This window comes from Ovis canadensis, chromosome 14 (assembly GCF_042477335.2).
Source record: "Ovis canadensis isolate MfBH-ARS-UI-01 breed Bighorn chromosome 14, ARS-UI_OviCan_v2, whole genome shotgun sequence".
Lineage (NCBI taxonomy): Eukaryota > Metazoa > Chordata > Mammalia > Artiodactyla > Bovidae > Ovis > Ovis canadensis.
In genome coordinates this window covers 61,392,234-61,406,370 of record NC_091258.1, presented here as the reverse complement: position 1 = coordinate 61,406,370, position 14,137 = coordinate 61,392,234, and the positions used below count along the sequence as shown (strand labels likewise).

Below are 14,137 nucleotides of genomic sequence, written 5' to 3'. Positions count from 1 at the left end.
CTTATGATTCTGACAAGGGATTCCCTGGTAGTTCAGATGGTAAAGAATGTGCCTGCGAAGCGGGAGACCCAGGTTCAATCCCTGGGTGGGGAAGATCCCCTGGAGAAGGAAATGGCAGCCCACTCCAGTAACTCTTGCCTGGAGAATTCCATGGACAGAGGAGCCTGGTGGGCTACAGTCCATGGGGTCGCATAAGGACAGGACTGAGCGACTAATACTTTCACAGGTTGAGCAAGCAACCAGAATCCTCCCCCACTCACTCTTCTGGCCACTGCCCTAGGGCTGCTTGTGAGGCCCAAGGGTAAAGGTGCTGCCCCTCCCTCTCCAGGAACCCAGGGGCCGCACCTGTTCGAATAGGTTTTCCGGAGGACAGGAGAGCCCAGGCTAGCCCCAGGTGCAGGGCTGGGCTACTAGCTCCTACTCACACCTTGCTGACTCACCCACAACCCATTCATACCCTCCGTGCTGACTCATGGCTGCGGGCCCTCCACCTGTGATCTGACGGGTCAGGAAGGGGGCGGTGGAGGTCAGCTGCTGGGTCTGGGCAGAGGAGCAGATCCGGGGAGACAGAAGCTCTGCTGGTGGGTTGAGGGGTAGGGGTGGGCAGACAGAACAGAGGTGGCCCCAGCACCCAGTGATGCGAGACCCTGACGCTGGTCAGGGAGGGGCAGAGGCAGGAAGTCGAAGGGGAGACAACAGGCTGAGAAGTCAACACATCTTTATTAAATGACTGCAAAGTTACTGGGAGGAGGCCATGATGCTGGACACACCTGTTGAGAAGAAAAGGGAAGGCCAGGGTCAACATGGGAAAGACACAAGATGAACCTCCAACCGCCAACTGCAGCACCCACAACTGTTTAGGGGCCTTGTAGACTTAAACAACAGGCTTAGAACAATGCCTGTTTATTTCTTTTTTTAAAGTCTTTATTGAATTTTATAATATTGCTTCTCTTTTCTGCTTTTTGGTTTTTTGGCCATGACACCTGCGGGATCTTAGCTCCTCGATCAGGGATCAAACCCGCAAACCCCTGCATGGGAAGGCAGTCTTAACCACTGGACCACCAGGGGAAGTCCCAATGCCCGGATTTTAAAAATATGATTTGCTATCTTCATCACCATCCTGATAACATTTACTATGGTACTATTTGCGAGGTGGGCTTCCCTGGTGGATCAGTGGTAAAGAATCCACTATCTGCCAATACAAGAGACAAAGGGTCGATCCCTGGGTAGGGTAGATCCCCTGGAAAGGGAAATGGCAACCCACTCCAATATTCTTGTCTCGGAAATCCCACGACAGAAGAGCCTGGCAGGCTACAGTCCACGGGGTCGCAAAAGTCAGGACACGACTGAAGTGACTAAGCAACAATTTGTGAGATGCTCTGAGAGCTGGACTTGCATCTCATCCGCAGAACCCTTTGCTCCAAGGAGTTCTCACATAGAACCCCAACTCGGTGGGCGCATCTCATTTAGACTGAAGGTCTGCAGCCCCCAGGTGTGGCTATGACCGCCTGCTCAATCTTGTTCCTCAATTAAATAGCAATGTAGTCTTTTTGTACTCAGAGGCCACAGTGTACCAGTCCTTATCTTTAACACATCAGAACCACACTTAAGAGGGCAAGGAGGAGACTGAGGGCCTAAAGGAGGGAGCCCGTCCCTGCCCCGCCAGTTCTCGCTTACTCCAGGACGCCTGCGCAGTGGGAAGGTGAGACAGCAGGTTCGCTCTAGCTGAGCAGCCAGTGGAGTCTGTTAGTTAATGTGATGGTGACAACGAGGGTAACGTTTAGTGAGCTGCAGGACTGGTTCTTTGCTAAGCGTTGCACATGCAGTGTCTCACTTCACACTCATACCTCCAGGGGGTGGGTACTGCAGTATTATTCAGTTACTGACAGCACTGGCACCTGCCTTATGGGGCTGACCCGAGGACCAACGACTTTAATAATAAAAAGTGTAAAGGACTATATGGAGTTAGTCATAATTCTTGGGCTTTCTAGGTGAGGAACTGGAGGCACAGAGATGTAAGATCACTTGCCCGAAGTTACACAGATGAATAAAGAACCCGGATCCCACCCAGCTGCCCTGGCCGCAGAGCCTGCACCTCCTGGTAGGCGTTCTGCGGCATTTTAAGGGATGCCAGGGCTGAGGCCCTGGGCCAGTGAGGGTGTGGGGACACCCTGCCGGGTCCCTCCAGGCCCTGGGAAGTCTTACTGAGCGCTTCAGGGCAGGATCCGGTGCCCAGAATTCCAGGGAAGGACACCAGGACCCTCGGCCGTTTCTCCCCAGGGAAGGTGGCCTGCCTGGGACAGAAGAGATCAGGGGAATCTGGCAGATGCACCTTTCTTGGCCCTGAGTCAGAACTTGTCTACCTGAGTCCTTGGGGACCCAGCCCTGCTCTCAGAAGGCCCCTGCTCAGCCCCGCAGTCTGAGGCTCGGGCCACACTCACTGTCAAAGTCGATCTTCTCCACGATGTTCTTGGGCTTAATGCTCTCCTCCTGGCTGCAGACGAAGATCTGGCCCGACTCGTCGGCGCTCCAGCCGTACTTGCTCATCCACACCTTTAGCTGGCTGTCTGCAGGGACACAGCAGCGCAGGGGCTTTGCACACAGACCCCACAGTACTGGGATGGGGAGCGCGCTCAGGGTGCCCTCCTTGCCTGCCTTGGGCAGATCTGGTCTCAGGCTGCCAGCAGGTTAGCCTCCTGCGGTTCATTCTCCAAACAGCCGCCAGGGGGAGCCTTTTCGCTTTCTCATCCTTCCCACTACAGAGCTTCTGAGTCTCCTTTCATTTTCTAAACCTCTCGTGTCTCCCAGGGTAAAAGCTCAGCTCCTAAAAACAGCAGATAGCTTACTTCTCTGCTTTTCCCCCATCTACATTGAAATGGCTTCGAAATGATGGTTTCATCATTACCAAGAACAGTAAGCTTATGGCACCATGTTTAAGAATTTCTTTGCAGCTCTTTCTTGCCTTTAGAAAGGGGCAGCTGAGAATGAGATGGTTAGCTAGCATCACTGATTCAGTGGACATGAGTTTCAGCAAATTCCAGGAGACGGTGAAGAACAGGGGAGCCTGGCATGCTGCAGTCCATGGGGTCTCAAACAGCCAGACAGGACTTAGCGAGTGAACAACACCAAAAAAAAAAAAAAGGTTATTTTCTGGCCAGAGAAGTGTTCTATAACTTGAAATAATTCTTTAAGGGCTGTTTCATCCCTTTCTAATTTCACTTTTAAACACATAAAATATCAACCCAATGTAAAGCACTTAGTATAGTGCCCGACACAAAGTGTCCAAAAAAAGTTAGCTTCCACTGAAACAAACAATGTCCCACCTGGCTTAAAAGGCAAAACTATCCAAAAGGTGCTCAGAGAAATCTCACCCCCACCCCTCAACTCTCCTCCCTGTTTTCACCCTCAGCTCCCAAGAAGTAACCATTTTCCTTGTTTTAAAATTTTTCCCTTCCTGTATTTCTTTTTGCAAAATAAGCAAAAATGTACTTTTTTTTCCTTTTTAGAGGGATCTTTAGAAATATAAATCTAATCATGTCCTCCTCTGCTCAGACCCTCCAGTGGCCCCATCTCACTCAGGATAAAGGACGAAGTCCTCAGGCAGGAGGCCCTTCAGTGCCTGAAACCCCTCCCCCCCCACCTCTCTGCCCTGACTCCGCCCCCTGGTCACCCAGCCGCGGCCAAGGGCTCCCTGGCTGCTCTCTGGGCGAAGCATCCTCTCATTCACTCTGCCCTCAGGCTGCCCGCCTCACTCCAGATGCCGCGCCTCCACCTCGCTTCCACCTCCTCGTGCCTCCTGCTCCCTCACTCCCCACCCTCGCGGCCCTCTCTGGCGGCTGTCATGCTAGACAAGAACAGCTTCATTTGTCATCTGTTTTGCTACCTCCATGAGAAGGAATCTAAGCCATTCTGTGCTGTTCACCGCTGTGCCCCCAGGGCCTTGAACAGTGCAGAGTGGGCATTTAACTAATTTATGCAAAATAATGAATGAATGCTGTAGGATCTCTGAAAAGGAAAGGGAGGTGTTATACTAATTTCTTATTTCATCTCTGGACTGGGCCTTTAATAACGACCTGGTAAGGCAGGAGTGAGCCCATTTGAGGAATTGGCTGAGGCCCACTGCCCTGCTCACCCTGACCTCCTAGATGGGCACTAGGGACCCAGAGAAGGCCTTACCTGTCAGATCCCCGAGCATCTCAGCCAGCAGCCAGCGATCGATGTGTTGATACGTGATGCCCACGACATGGCAGATAACTGCAGAAATTAGGGCGAAAGACGAAGGGCCACTCTCAGAACCTGCTGCCACTCCCTCCCCTCAGGGAGCCCAAGCTCAGAGAGGAACTTACATTTTCGGACAGAGTCTTCAAAGCCGGTTATGCCTTCCAGGAGGTCCATGTTTTCATCCAGGGCTTGCTGTGCAGGGAAAGACGACGTCCACAATAACGTTAGTGGTTAGGACTCAGCACTTTCATCGCCAAGGGCCTGGATTCAATCCCTGGTCAGGGAACTAAGATCTCACAAGCTATGTGGCCAAGGAAAAAAGTTATAAATAATGCCAAGATTAACCCCAATAATAAAATAAGAGAAGCGAACACTCTGGCATTCACCCCACATGCCAGCCCTTCCTCTGTATGCAACCTTATGATGTTACAATGCTGGTTTTTCTCCCATTTTAGAGATGGGGAAACAAAGGCTCAGAGCAGCTAAGAGATTTGCCCAAAATCACAGGGTGGGGTTTGCACCTGGCAGGCTCCCCTGGATCTGCCCATCACCTCCTCCAACTCACCCCCTCACTCCAACCACAGGGGGCTCCTCACTGCCCCTCAGACATGCCAGACACTCAGCTACCTCAAGGCCTCAGTACTGGCCAGGGGCAGGAAATTCAGCTTTGGCCGCTTCTTTTTTCCCATGAAATGACAAGAGAGAAGACAGATGAGGTACCTGCACTCAACCACCTCTTCTCGGATCTCACCTAATTCAGAGAAAAGGGCAACAGCCCTACCACGGCCCATGAGCACTGCCCCACAGCCCCCTGGGAACTATCTGTCACCTCCTCCCACTTACCCCTCACTCCAACCACAGGGGCCCTTCACTGCCCCTTAGACTTGTCAGACATCCACCCACTTCGTCTCAGCTGGCTGTTTCGGGGTCTGGAACTCTCTTCCCCCATGGCTAGCAATCCCACCTCCTTGAGGCCTCTGCTAAAATGTCACCCTCCCAGCAAGGGCTCCCCCAGCATCACGGAGAGAGCCGAGGAACCCACTAAGACAACGAGAGGGAGCGGCCAGCTCGGCAGGAGGAAGGTGGGAAAGCAGCTGGCCTGGAAGCCAAGAGACACTGGCCGGGCAGGTGAGCTGGGGCCTGAGAACTTCCCACGGGATCTAGCAATGAGGGCGTCACTGTGGGCCTCAACAAGAGCGCTTCGGTGGCCTGTGCCGGAGTCAGGCGTCAGAGGGCTGGCCACAAAAGCCTGAATGGCATGGGTTCATGTGAGCAGAGGGATAAGACAAGGCTGAACACAGGCAACCTGCCCTGATTCGCCTGGGATGTGAGATTTTGTGCTATAAAACCGGGAAAGCCCTGGGCAGACTGGGACAGCTGGGGTCCCAGCCAGGAGCAAGGCTGCAAGGGGAGCAGAGGGAGGGGGCAGTGGCAGAGCTGGTGGGGAGTGTGGAGGTGCAGGGGGAATTCTTTATGTTAGAACCCACTGCATCGTGGACGTGTTGCATGGGGATGGAAACAGTGTGGGAAGGTCAAGTTTGCAGAGTGGGGAGAATGGCTGGTGTGATGCCACTGAGTGGGCGAGAGGGCAGGGGGTCAGGGCACTGGAGGAGGAGGGACAGGTCACTCACTAGAGCAGAACAGGGCTTGGTCAGCTGCCGGGAGATGTTAGGTCAGGGGTGGGAAGTTCTGCTTTGGCCACTTCTATTTTCCTGTGAAATGAGAAGCCAGGTCGTAGGCTGAGGTGAGGAGAAAGGCGGTGGTGAGGAGTTGCGGAGAGCCAACCAGGAACACGGGGAGGGAAGCAAGGACCAGCTGTGGGTGGGCACTGACAGCTCCTCTCCAGCCTCCCGCAGCCCCAGGAGAGGACAGCATGATTTGTGAAGGAGGAAGCAGAACAGAGGACTGGAGCTGCCAATCAGGTCCAAGAATGTCAGGTCAGAGGCCTCATGGCGGGGAGCTGGGAAGCGAGGGGCGAGGAGGAAGTGGTCAGAGGGTGGAAATGTTTGACCTTCACGGGCAGAGGAGGCAATTGCTGATGAAGACAAGCACAGGTCAGTAACTCCTGGACTTAGCTGGGGAGCAAAATCACTAGAGATAATTGCTTAAAATCCCTAAGCCAAGACCGCACCCAGACCAATGACATCAGATTTCATGAAGGCACAATTCAAGTATTAGTATCATATTTGTTCTTTTTTTTTTTTTAACTTCTTAGGGATTCAGTGTGCTGAGAACTGGTCTCATCTTGGATGTGAGGGGAGGGAGTGAGGGGCTCAGGACCCAGGGAGAACAAGAAATCTGGAAACTGAGAAGTCAGGGTGATGGAAGGATCACAGACCTGCCCTTTCAAGCATCTAGGAATAAAGAGTGGCTGTGAGTTACATTCTTCACGAAAATGAGCAGTCATGGAGCGGGTGGGGCAATATCAACAAAGTGGGGTAGGGTATGATAAGACAGGCGCTTCAGGGCTGGGGGGCTGTGGGAGGCGGCGCTGGGTCTGGGAGTGGAGGTGAGAGCTAGGAGGCTATGTGGACTCCCACTTGGGACACCAGGTCCAGTTAGGACAAGAAAGGGGGAACAGTATTTATTCTTTATTCAACTGTTATTATTTGGCCATGTCCCATTGCATGCAGGATCTTAGTTCCCCAACCAGGGTTTGAACCCATGCCTGGTTCGGGTTCCACTGCAGTGAAAGCACAGAATCTTAAACACTGGACACCAAGGAAGTCCCCTGGGGGTAGAGTATTTAGAGGACAGAGGACTTCTGCTGGAAGAACAGGTGCCTGTGTGTGTGTGTGAGAGAGAAAGCCTGAGCTTTGTCAGCAGAGGAGAGGACCGGAGTGTCCTGGCTCCAGGTGGGGATGACCATTCCATGCCATCCTACACACGCAGTTCTGAAGACAGGGCCCACTGCCATGGAGGACACCAATGACTGTGCGTGGTCTTGACTTCCAGCAGCTTTTTCTGCACGTCCCAGTCACCACCCTACCCCGGGGCCCCAGCGAAGTTACCCAGAAGGCCTGGAAGTGGCAGGTCTCCAGCAGGTCTCCGAGGTACAAAATCTGCCTGATGGGCCGTTCTTCTTGCTGGGGGGAGGCGTTAAGGGCAAAAGGCCTTCCAGACAGCGGAGGCAGCTGCTGCGCCCAAGACTGCCCCGCCCACAACCGTCCCGCCCACCTCTTGCTCACCACAGCATGTCTGTCACGGCAAAAATGAGCAAGAACCTAAGGATCCAGAGATGGGGACAACTCAACAGAGGCCGCCTCACATACTGAGATCGAGTCACGCCTTAGAGAACTGACATGGCAAACGTGATGAGACACACCTCTAGCAAGATGAAAAGAGCAAGATGCAGAAAGGCGCGTGTAACAGCCCATCACTGGTAGGGAGGAACGGGTGTATACGCACATGCACACCTGCACTTCTGCATCTGTAGGCTATCTGTGGAAAGGCAGAGGGCTGTAAGCAACTGTGGCCTTCAGGGAGGGGAGCGGGAGGCCGGGGGCTGAGTGGCCGTGGGGTGGGGAGGGAGGAAGCCTTGGTTTTTTCGTGGTATACTCTGCTGAACTTTGAACAGTGGATCGTATGCGGTTTTTAAGCCACCAGAACAGACCTCTGGGGGAGGTGGACTGTCGGTCAGAAGGCAGGTGTCCCCGTGGACACACCTGGAAGAGCAGGTTCATTGAGGAAGACATTTTTCGGCCCAGCCGCCAATGAGTAGGCCATTTCAGTGGTATCTCACTCAACATGTCTTCACTGGAGACCAGCGCTGTACCAGACAGACACTGGCCAGTCCCTGGGGATACGCAGAATGAAGGGAAGCTGACAAGCCAGCTCTTCGTGGCTCCGGCCTTTGGCCTGGTGGTCTTTCCTCGGCTGGGAAGCCTCACGGGAATCTTTCTAAAGCAGGTTTCTCCCCCTATCACTCTGCAGCCTCAATGCCTTCTTCAGCTCCCCAGTGCTCTTTCTGAGTCGGACCAACTCTGTGGCTAAGCCGAACGTCCTCTACTGACTCCTACACAGCACCAAGCTCTTTTCTTCTTCTTTCCCTACACATGCTCCCCTCTGCCTGGATCAGCATTCCCTACGAATCACCTAATTCCTCATCTTTCATCTGTTCCCTCCTCCAGGAAAGTTTCCTGGCTTCCAGCCAAGTTCAAGTGCCTCCTCTGGCCCCTCACACCCCAAGTCCTGACTACTCCAGAGAGGACGGGTCTCCCCTGCTAGACTGTGAGCTCCTTGATGGTACTGTCCCAGCCGCAGCCAGCCCGGGGCCAAGACCAGAGCAGGCAGTTGGTGTCTGCGTCTGAACTCAAGACCACGGCCCTGTGAATCCGGCTCCCCTGCTCCCCCCCTTCCCCCAGTCCCAGCCCAGAAGCGGGAAGGATACGTGGGCCTGGTCGATCATGCACTTGCACAGCGTGAAGTCGGTGTGGGGCAGGTTGGTGAGGGCCTTCAGCAGGATCTGGGCGGTGACCGTGGTCTGGAAGAAGGCCGGGTTGAACTGGTACCTGAGAAGAGAAACAGAGATGCAGAAGCAGTGCCATCTCCACGTCCCTGGGCCTCACCAGGTGCCAGGAAGGCTACTCGCTGCTTCCGCCCGGAGTCTGGGGGCTGGGCACGTCTGCGCTCTGATACCAACCATCCCACTGTCTGGCTGGGACCTTAAGCTCCCTGACGCCTACTTTCCTGTTCTGTAGACGGAGACAGTTAATCTTCACAACCACTCCATAAGGCAGACAGTGTTAAGTGATTCACAAATGAGTGCAAAAACAGCAGTGGTCAAGCCTCTGGAGCCAATTGCCTGAATTTAAACTTCACTGCTGGGTGGCCCTGGACTACTTTTTTAAAAAATAGTTTATTTTTGGCTGTGCTGGGTCTCTGTGGCTGTGCGTGGACTTTTGCTAGCTACAGAAAGTAGGGGCTACTACCTAGTTGCGGTGGGCTGGCTTCTCTTGTTGGGCTTCCCTGGTGGCTCAGAGGGTAAAGAATCCACCTGCAACACAGTTCAATCCCTGGGTTAGGAAGATCCCCTGGCGCAGGGCATGGCAACCCACTCCAGTGTTCTTGCCTGGAGAACCCCAAGGACAGGCTTCTCCTGTCGCAGAGCACAGGCTCCAAAGCTCTCAGGCTCAGGAGATGTGGCTCACAGGCTTAGCTGCCCTGGGGTATGTGGGCTCTCTCTGTACCTGGGATCGAACCTGTGTCCCCCTGCACTGCAAGGCGGATTCTTAACCACAGGACCACCAGGGAAGCCCCGGCATGGAGCATTTAAAATAAGTAGACTTCCCTGGTCTGGAAAGATCCCACATGCCACAGGGCAGCTAAGCCTGTGCACCACAACTACTGAAGCCCATGCGCCCTAGAGCCTGTGCTCCCCAACAAGAGAAGCCACGGCAGTGAGAGGCCTGTGCAGCTCAGTTAGGGACTAGCCCCCCACAACCAGAGAAAGTGCTCGCACACCATCAATGACCCAGCACAGCCAAAAACATAAACAATGAAGTAAGATTCTAAAAGATAATAAGTGCCCTGTGCATCAGTTTCCTCTCTTGCAAGAGGTGAGAATAAACCACTGTTTCGGGACCTCCCTGGTGATCCAATGGTTAAGACTCTGTGCTTCCACTGCAGGGGGTTCAGGAAACTAAGATTCTGCATGCCAGTGTGGTGCTGCCACAAAAAATAAAAATAAAAAAACCCAACTGTATCTACCTCACAAACAAAACATAGCATCAAAGTGAGTTAACACAAGAGTTATAGCATAGGAGGTACCACATGGGGGTGCTCACTAAGCAGTGGTTATCACCACTAACACGCTAAACGACCTCACCAGCACACACACTGTCTCCATCTTACAGACGGCAAAATCGAGGTCATGAAAGCTCTAAACATTACAAAGTTGGTAGTTGGGCTTCCCTGGCGGCTTGGTGCTAAAGAACCTGCCCGCCAATGCAGCAGACACAGGTTCAGTCCCTGGATCGGGAAGATCCCCTGGAGAAGGAAATGGCAACCCACTCCAGTATTCTCGCCTGGAGAATCCCATGGACAAGAGGAGCCTGGCAGGCTACAGCTCACGGGGTTGAAAAAGAGTTGGACATGACTTAGTGACTAAAACAAGGACGATAACGGTGTGTCCATAAAGCATCTAGAAAGAAGAAACCAAATATCCACCGACAGGGTAACAGATAATTAGGACCTGGCTCCACATGGAACACTGCACAGCAATGACAACCAACTGCGGCCACACAGGAGAAGCGTGGAGCTCACAAACCCAGGGCTGAGTGCAAGCTGCCAGACGCAGAAGAGCTCCAGTCGTGCAGCTACTCTTATGTTCAGTTCAAAGCAGGCAAACCTGCGCTAAGCAAATCAGGATGTGTATGTGTGTACATGCGCCTGCAAGCGTGTGGTAAATTCACACAAAGCCAGGCCACGAGAGCACAGGAGTGGTCACCAGGGTCATCAGGTCAGCGTGGTTGGCACAAAACACATGGGGCAAAGGACAGGGTGCTAGCAACACCCATTTTGCAGTTGGGCTGCTGATTACATAGGTGTCCATTTATAACTCCACGTTAAACCATATACTTGCTTTCTGCAGCAGCCTGTATGTGCGCTTTGTTATGATTTTTATTTATTTATTTTTTTACTTTTTGGTTGCACAGCAAGGCCTGCGGGAGCTTAGTTCCCCAGCCAGGGATCTAACTCGTGTCCCCTGCAGTGGAAGGCTGGAATCTTAACTGCTGGAGTGCAGCCCCTGTAACTAAGTTTTCAAAAACCATCCCTCCTCCTGCCCCTACTTCCTGGCTCCCTAGTCTTGCACATTCTATCCAAAACAGATAAAGAGGTCATACAATTCAATACCAAAAATCCCCCAAAACCCTGTCAGAAACTTCTGAATAGACGCTTTTTTTTAAAAAGAAGACAGAGATCGCCAACAGGCAATTGAGAAGATGCTCAACATCACTAAACATCAGGAAAATGCAAATCAGAATCACACACCTGACAAAATGGCTATCAACAAGAAGACAACAAATAACAAAACACCGGCAAGGATGTGGAGGAGAGAACGCTTGATAGTGTCATGTCAATTGGCACAGCCACCGTGAAAAACAGTAGGGAGGTTCCCTGTAAAATCAAATCTAGAACTACCACATGATCCAGCAATTCCACTCCTGGGTATATGTGTGTATATAAATATAAATAAAGAAAACAAACACTAATTTGAAGTGATACAGGCACCCCAGTGTTCTCAGGAGCATTATTTTCAGTAGCCAAGATCTGGAAGCAACCTAAGTGTCCACTGACAAATGAATGGATAAAGAAGATGTGGTACATAGAAACACATACACACAATGGAATATTATTCAGCCATTAAAAAAAAAAAAAAAAAGGAAAAAGAATGAAAATTTGCCCTTTCAACAACATGGATGGACCTGGAGAATATTATGCTTAGTGAAGTTAAGTCAGACAGGGAAAGGCAAATACCACATGTTTTCGCTTATATGTAGAATCTAAAGAATAAAATGAAAGCAACAAAACAGAAACAGAGAACAAACTAGTGGTTATAGATGGGAATGGGGTGGGGGAGAGGCGAGATAATGGAAGGGGATTAAGGGGTACGAAATATATATGAAATAAGTAAGATGCAAAGTCACAATGAACAGCACAGGGGCTATGACCCCCATCATATAAGAACTCTAAACGGAGTATAACCTATAAAAATACCCAAACACTATAACTAATATAACATTGTAAATCAACTAGATTCCAATTTTTAAAAAAGAGAGAGAAGTCACATCCTGGAGGTTACCCCTCACTCCCACCCCACCCAGTGCTGGGAGTGGCAGGCTGCTGACTATGGGAATGGGGTGGGAATGGAGGCAGATACTCACAGTTTCAGGACAGCCAGGTTGGCTTCCAGATCATAGGCATTTTCCTTGGCCTGTGTCTCCACATAGCGCTCCAGGGTGGCCAGGTTCTCAGGGTTGTACCTAGAGGAGAAACAAGATGAGTGAGCAGAGACACGAGCTGAGGCCAGTCACTCCCATGGGGTAGGAGTGGGGGCGACTGTAGCCTGCTCCTCCTTCTCTTCCTTTCCTCCCTCCCTCTGTCACTGGCCACTTGCTCTACTCAAATATTGAATTAGCTCTATAATCTCTGATGAAACTTATCCATATCCCTGACCTAAGCCCCAGCTCTAAACCCCATCAGAGCCCTGGGTCTTTTCTGAAAAATGCCTTCTCAATCTCTCAGCCAACCAGCCCTTGCAGCCTGTACATCTGCCCTCCTGGACATCTTTGATATCCACCCCTTTCTCCCATCCCCAAACCCCACTCTGGTGCAGTCCATTCTCTCCTGCCTAGTTTTCCCCATCCTAGCCCCCACCAATCTACCTATGTTTCCCCCATCACCACCTTGACCACTCCTGGCTATCACTGTCTACCGTCCGGTTTATCTGAACTAGAAACTCCATGAAAGCATGGCCAGTGGCTGTCTTTGGTTATCTCTGGTCCGCACCATTGCCCAGAATTCACAGTGTAGATTTCAGTAAACATGTGTTCGATGAATGAAATGAGGGGGGGAAGGGGAGCCACGAAGAGGCACTGAGAGGCTCAGTGAGACTGAGGAGCAGAGAGAAAACAGAGGGGCTGAGAGAGAATAAGTTAAGCAGAGAGGGCGGCCTTAAGGCAATTAAAGCGGACTGAGCGGCAGGCAAGGCCACCTCTTGCCTTTAGGCCTATACAATGCTGTTTTCTTAAACAACTGCTCCAGACTGACTGAAAAATCCCACCCCTGGGCAAGCCCAGGATGCTGACCACCTCTTGCTGACCCCAGAAAACCCTCTCCTCCACGCTGGCCAGAAACGCTCCCTCCGACCGGGCTCAGACCTGTCGATCCCCTTGAGCAACTTGCCCACGTTCGCTCTCATCTGCTCAAACATCGCCATGACTGCTGCCGCCTCCCACACCAGGCCTAGGGCCGAAGACCCTGCCGGCAAAGCGTCCTCGAGGACCGGAAGAGGACGAGTTGGTGGAAACGGAAACTACGTAATTGTTTTCTCTCCAGCCCCGCGGTGAATCGTGCTTTGGGTCTAGCTGCGGCTGCCACGCTTTCCGGCTGCCGCGTGACTTCTTCCCAGCCGGCGCAGTTAGCGCGTGCGCATACGCTCTACTCGAGCAGAAGCTACGGCGCGAGAAAAGACCTAGTCTAACCAAGTGCGCAGGCGCCTTCTGGCGAGGGGGCGGGGCTAAGCTTTTCCCGGGCCTCGCGTATCCAGTTATAGACTCTGGCGCGTGAGCGCGGACTTAGCGGGAAGTAGGCTGATCCGTGACGGCGTGCACGGGCTGTGAACTCAAAACTGCTGGGGTTCCATCAGTACAATCCTTTTGGTCCATGGGCATGTGCCGAAGAAGGTGCCCTCTGAGGTCCCCTTGGCCTCTGAGGAAGGATCCTGAGCTTCGCAGTTTTAAGTCGTGAACCTGGTCCCCCACACTTCACCCTAACGCCGAGGGTAGTGGCCCGCAAAGCTGTTGTGCTCAGCTCGGCAGGGGCGGAGAGAGGGGCTCGTGGACCCCGCTAGATCACGCCCAGTCCCCATAGCTCCAGTTCTGTGGGTGAAGGCGAGCGCTCCGCATGTGCCATCCCTAGTTGTGTGTTCAGATACTGCCCACTGCAAGCATGACTGAACATGCATGTGTCATATGTGTATATGCTCTGGGTATATCCACATACGTGCACACGGATATCCAGGAGTGTGCACGGCGACTGGCCTGCGCGCCGCACGGGGAGTTACCACTAAGTGCCTGTATGTGTCCCGGGTGAACAATGATGTACATACACTGCATGGTCATCCCGGTGTAGACCTGCCATCTCCAGGTTGTGGCCCAACACTCAGCATTCAGCAGAGGTTCAAATGTTTTTA

The 14,137-nt window shown here is 52.4% G+C and overlaps 1 protein-coding gene across 1 annotated transcript; it reads right to left on the bottom strand.

The window, feature by feature from the left end:
* Positions 1-701: 701 nt before the first annotated feature.
* Positions 702-13,871, bottom strand: EIF3K (eukaryotic translation initiation factor 3 subunit K). The gene is made up of 8 exons (XM_069550714.1): positions 13,104-13,871; positions 12,108-12,206; positions 8,612-8,732; positions 7,233-7,307; positions 4,347-4,413; positions 4,177-4,254; positions 2,442-2,567; positions 702-770 (listed from the first exon to the last, which is right to left on the bottom strand). Exons 1-8 carry the CDS (start codon positions 13,160-13,162, stop codon positions 739-741), a joined length of 657 nt encoding a protein of 218 aa, XP_069406815.1. The 5' UTR covers positions 13,163-13,871; the 3' UTR covers positions 702-738.
* Between the last annotated feature and the right edge of the window lie 266 nt (positions 13,872-14,137).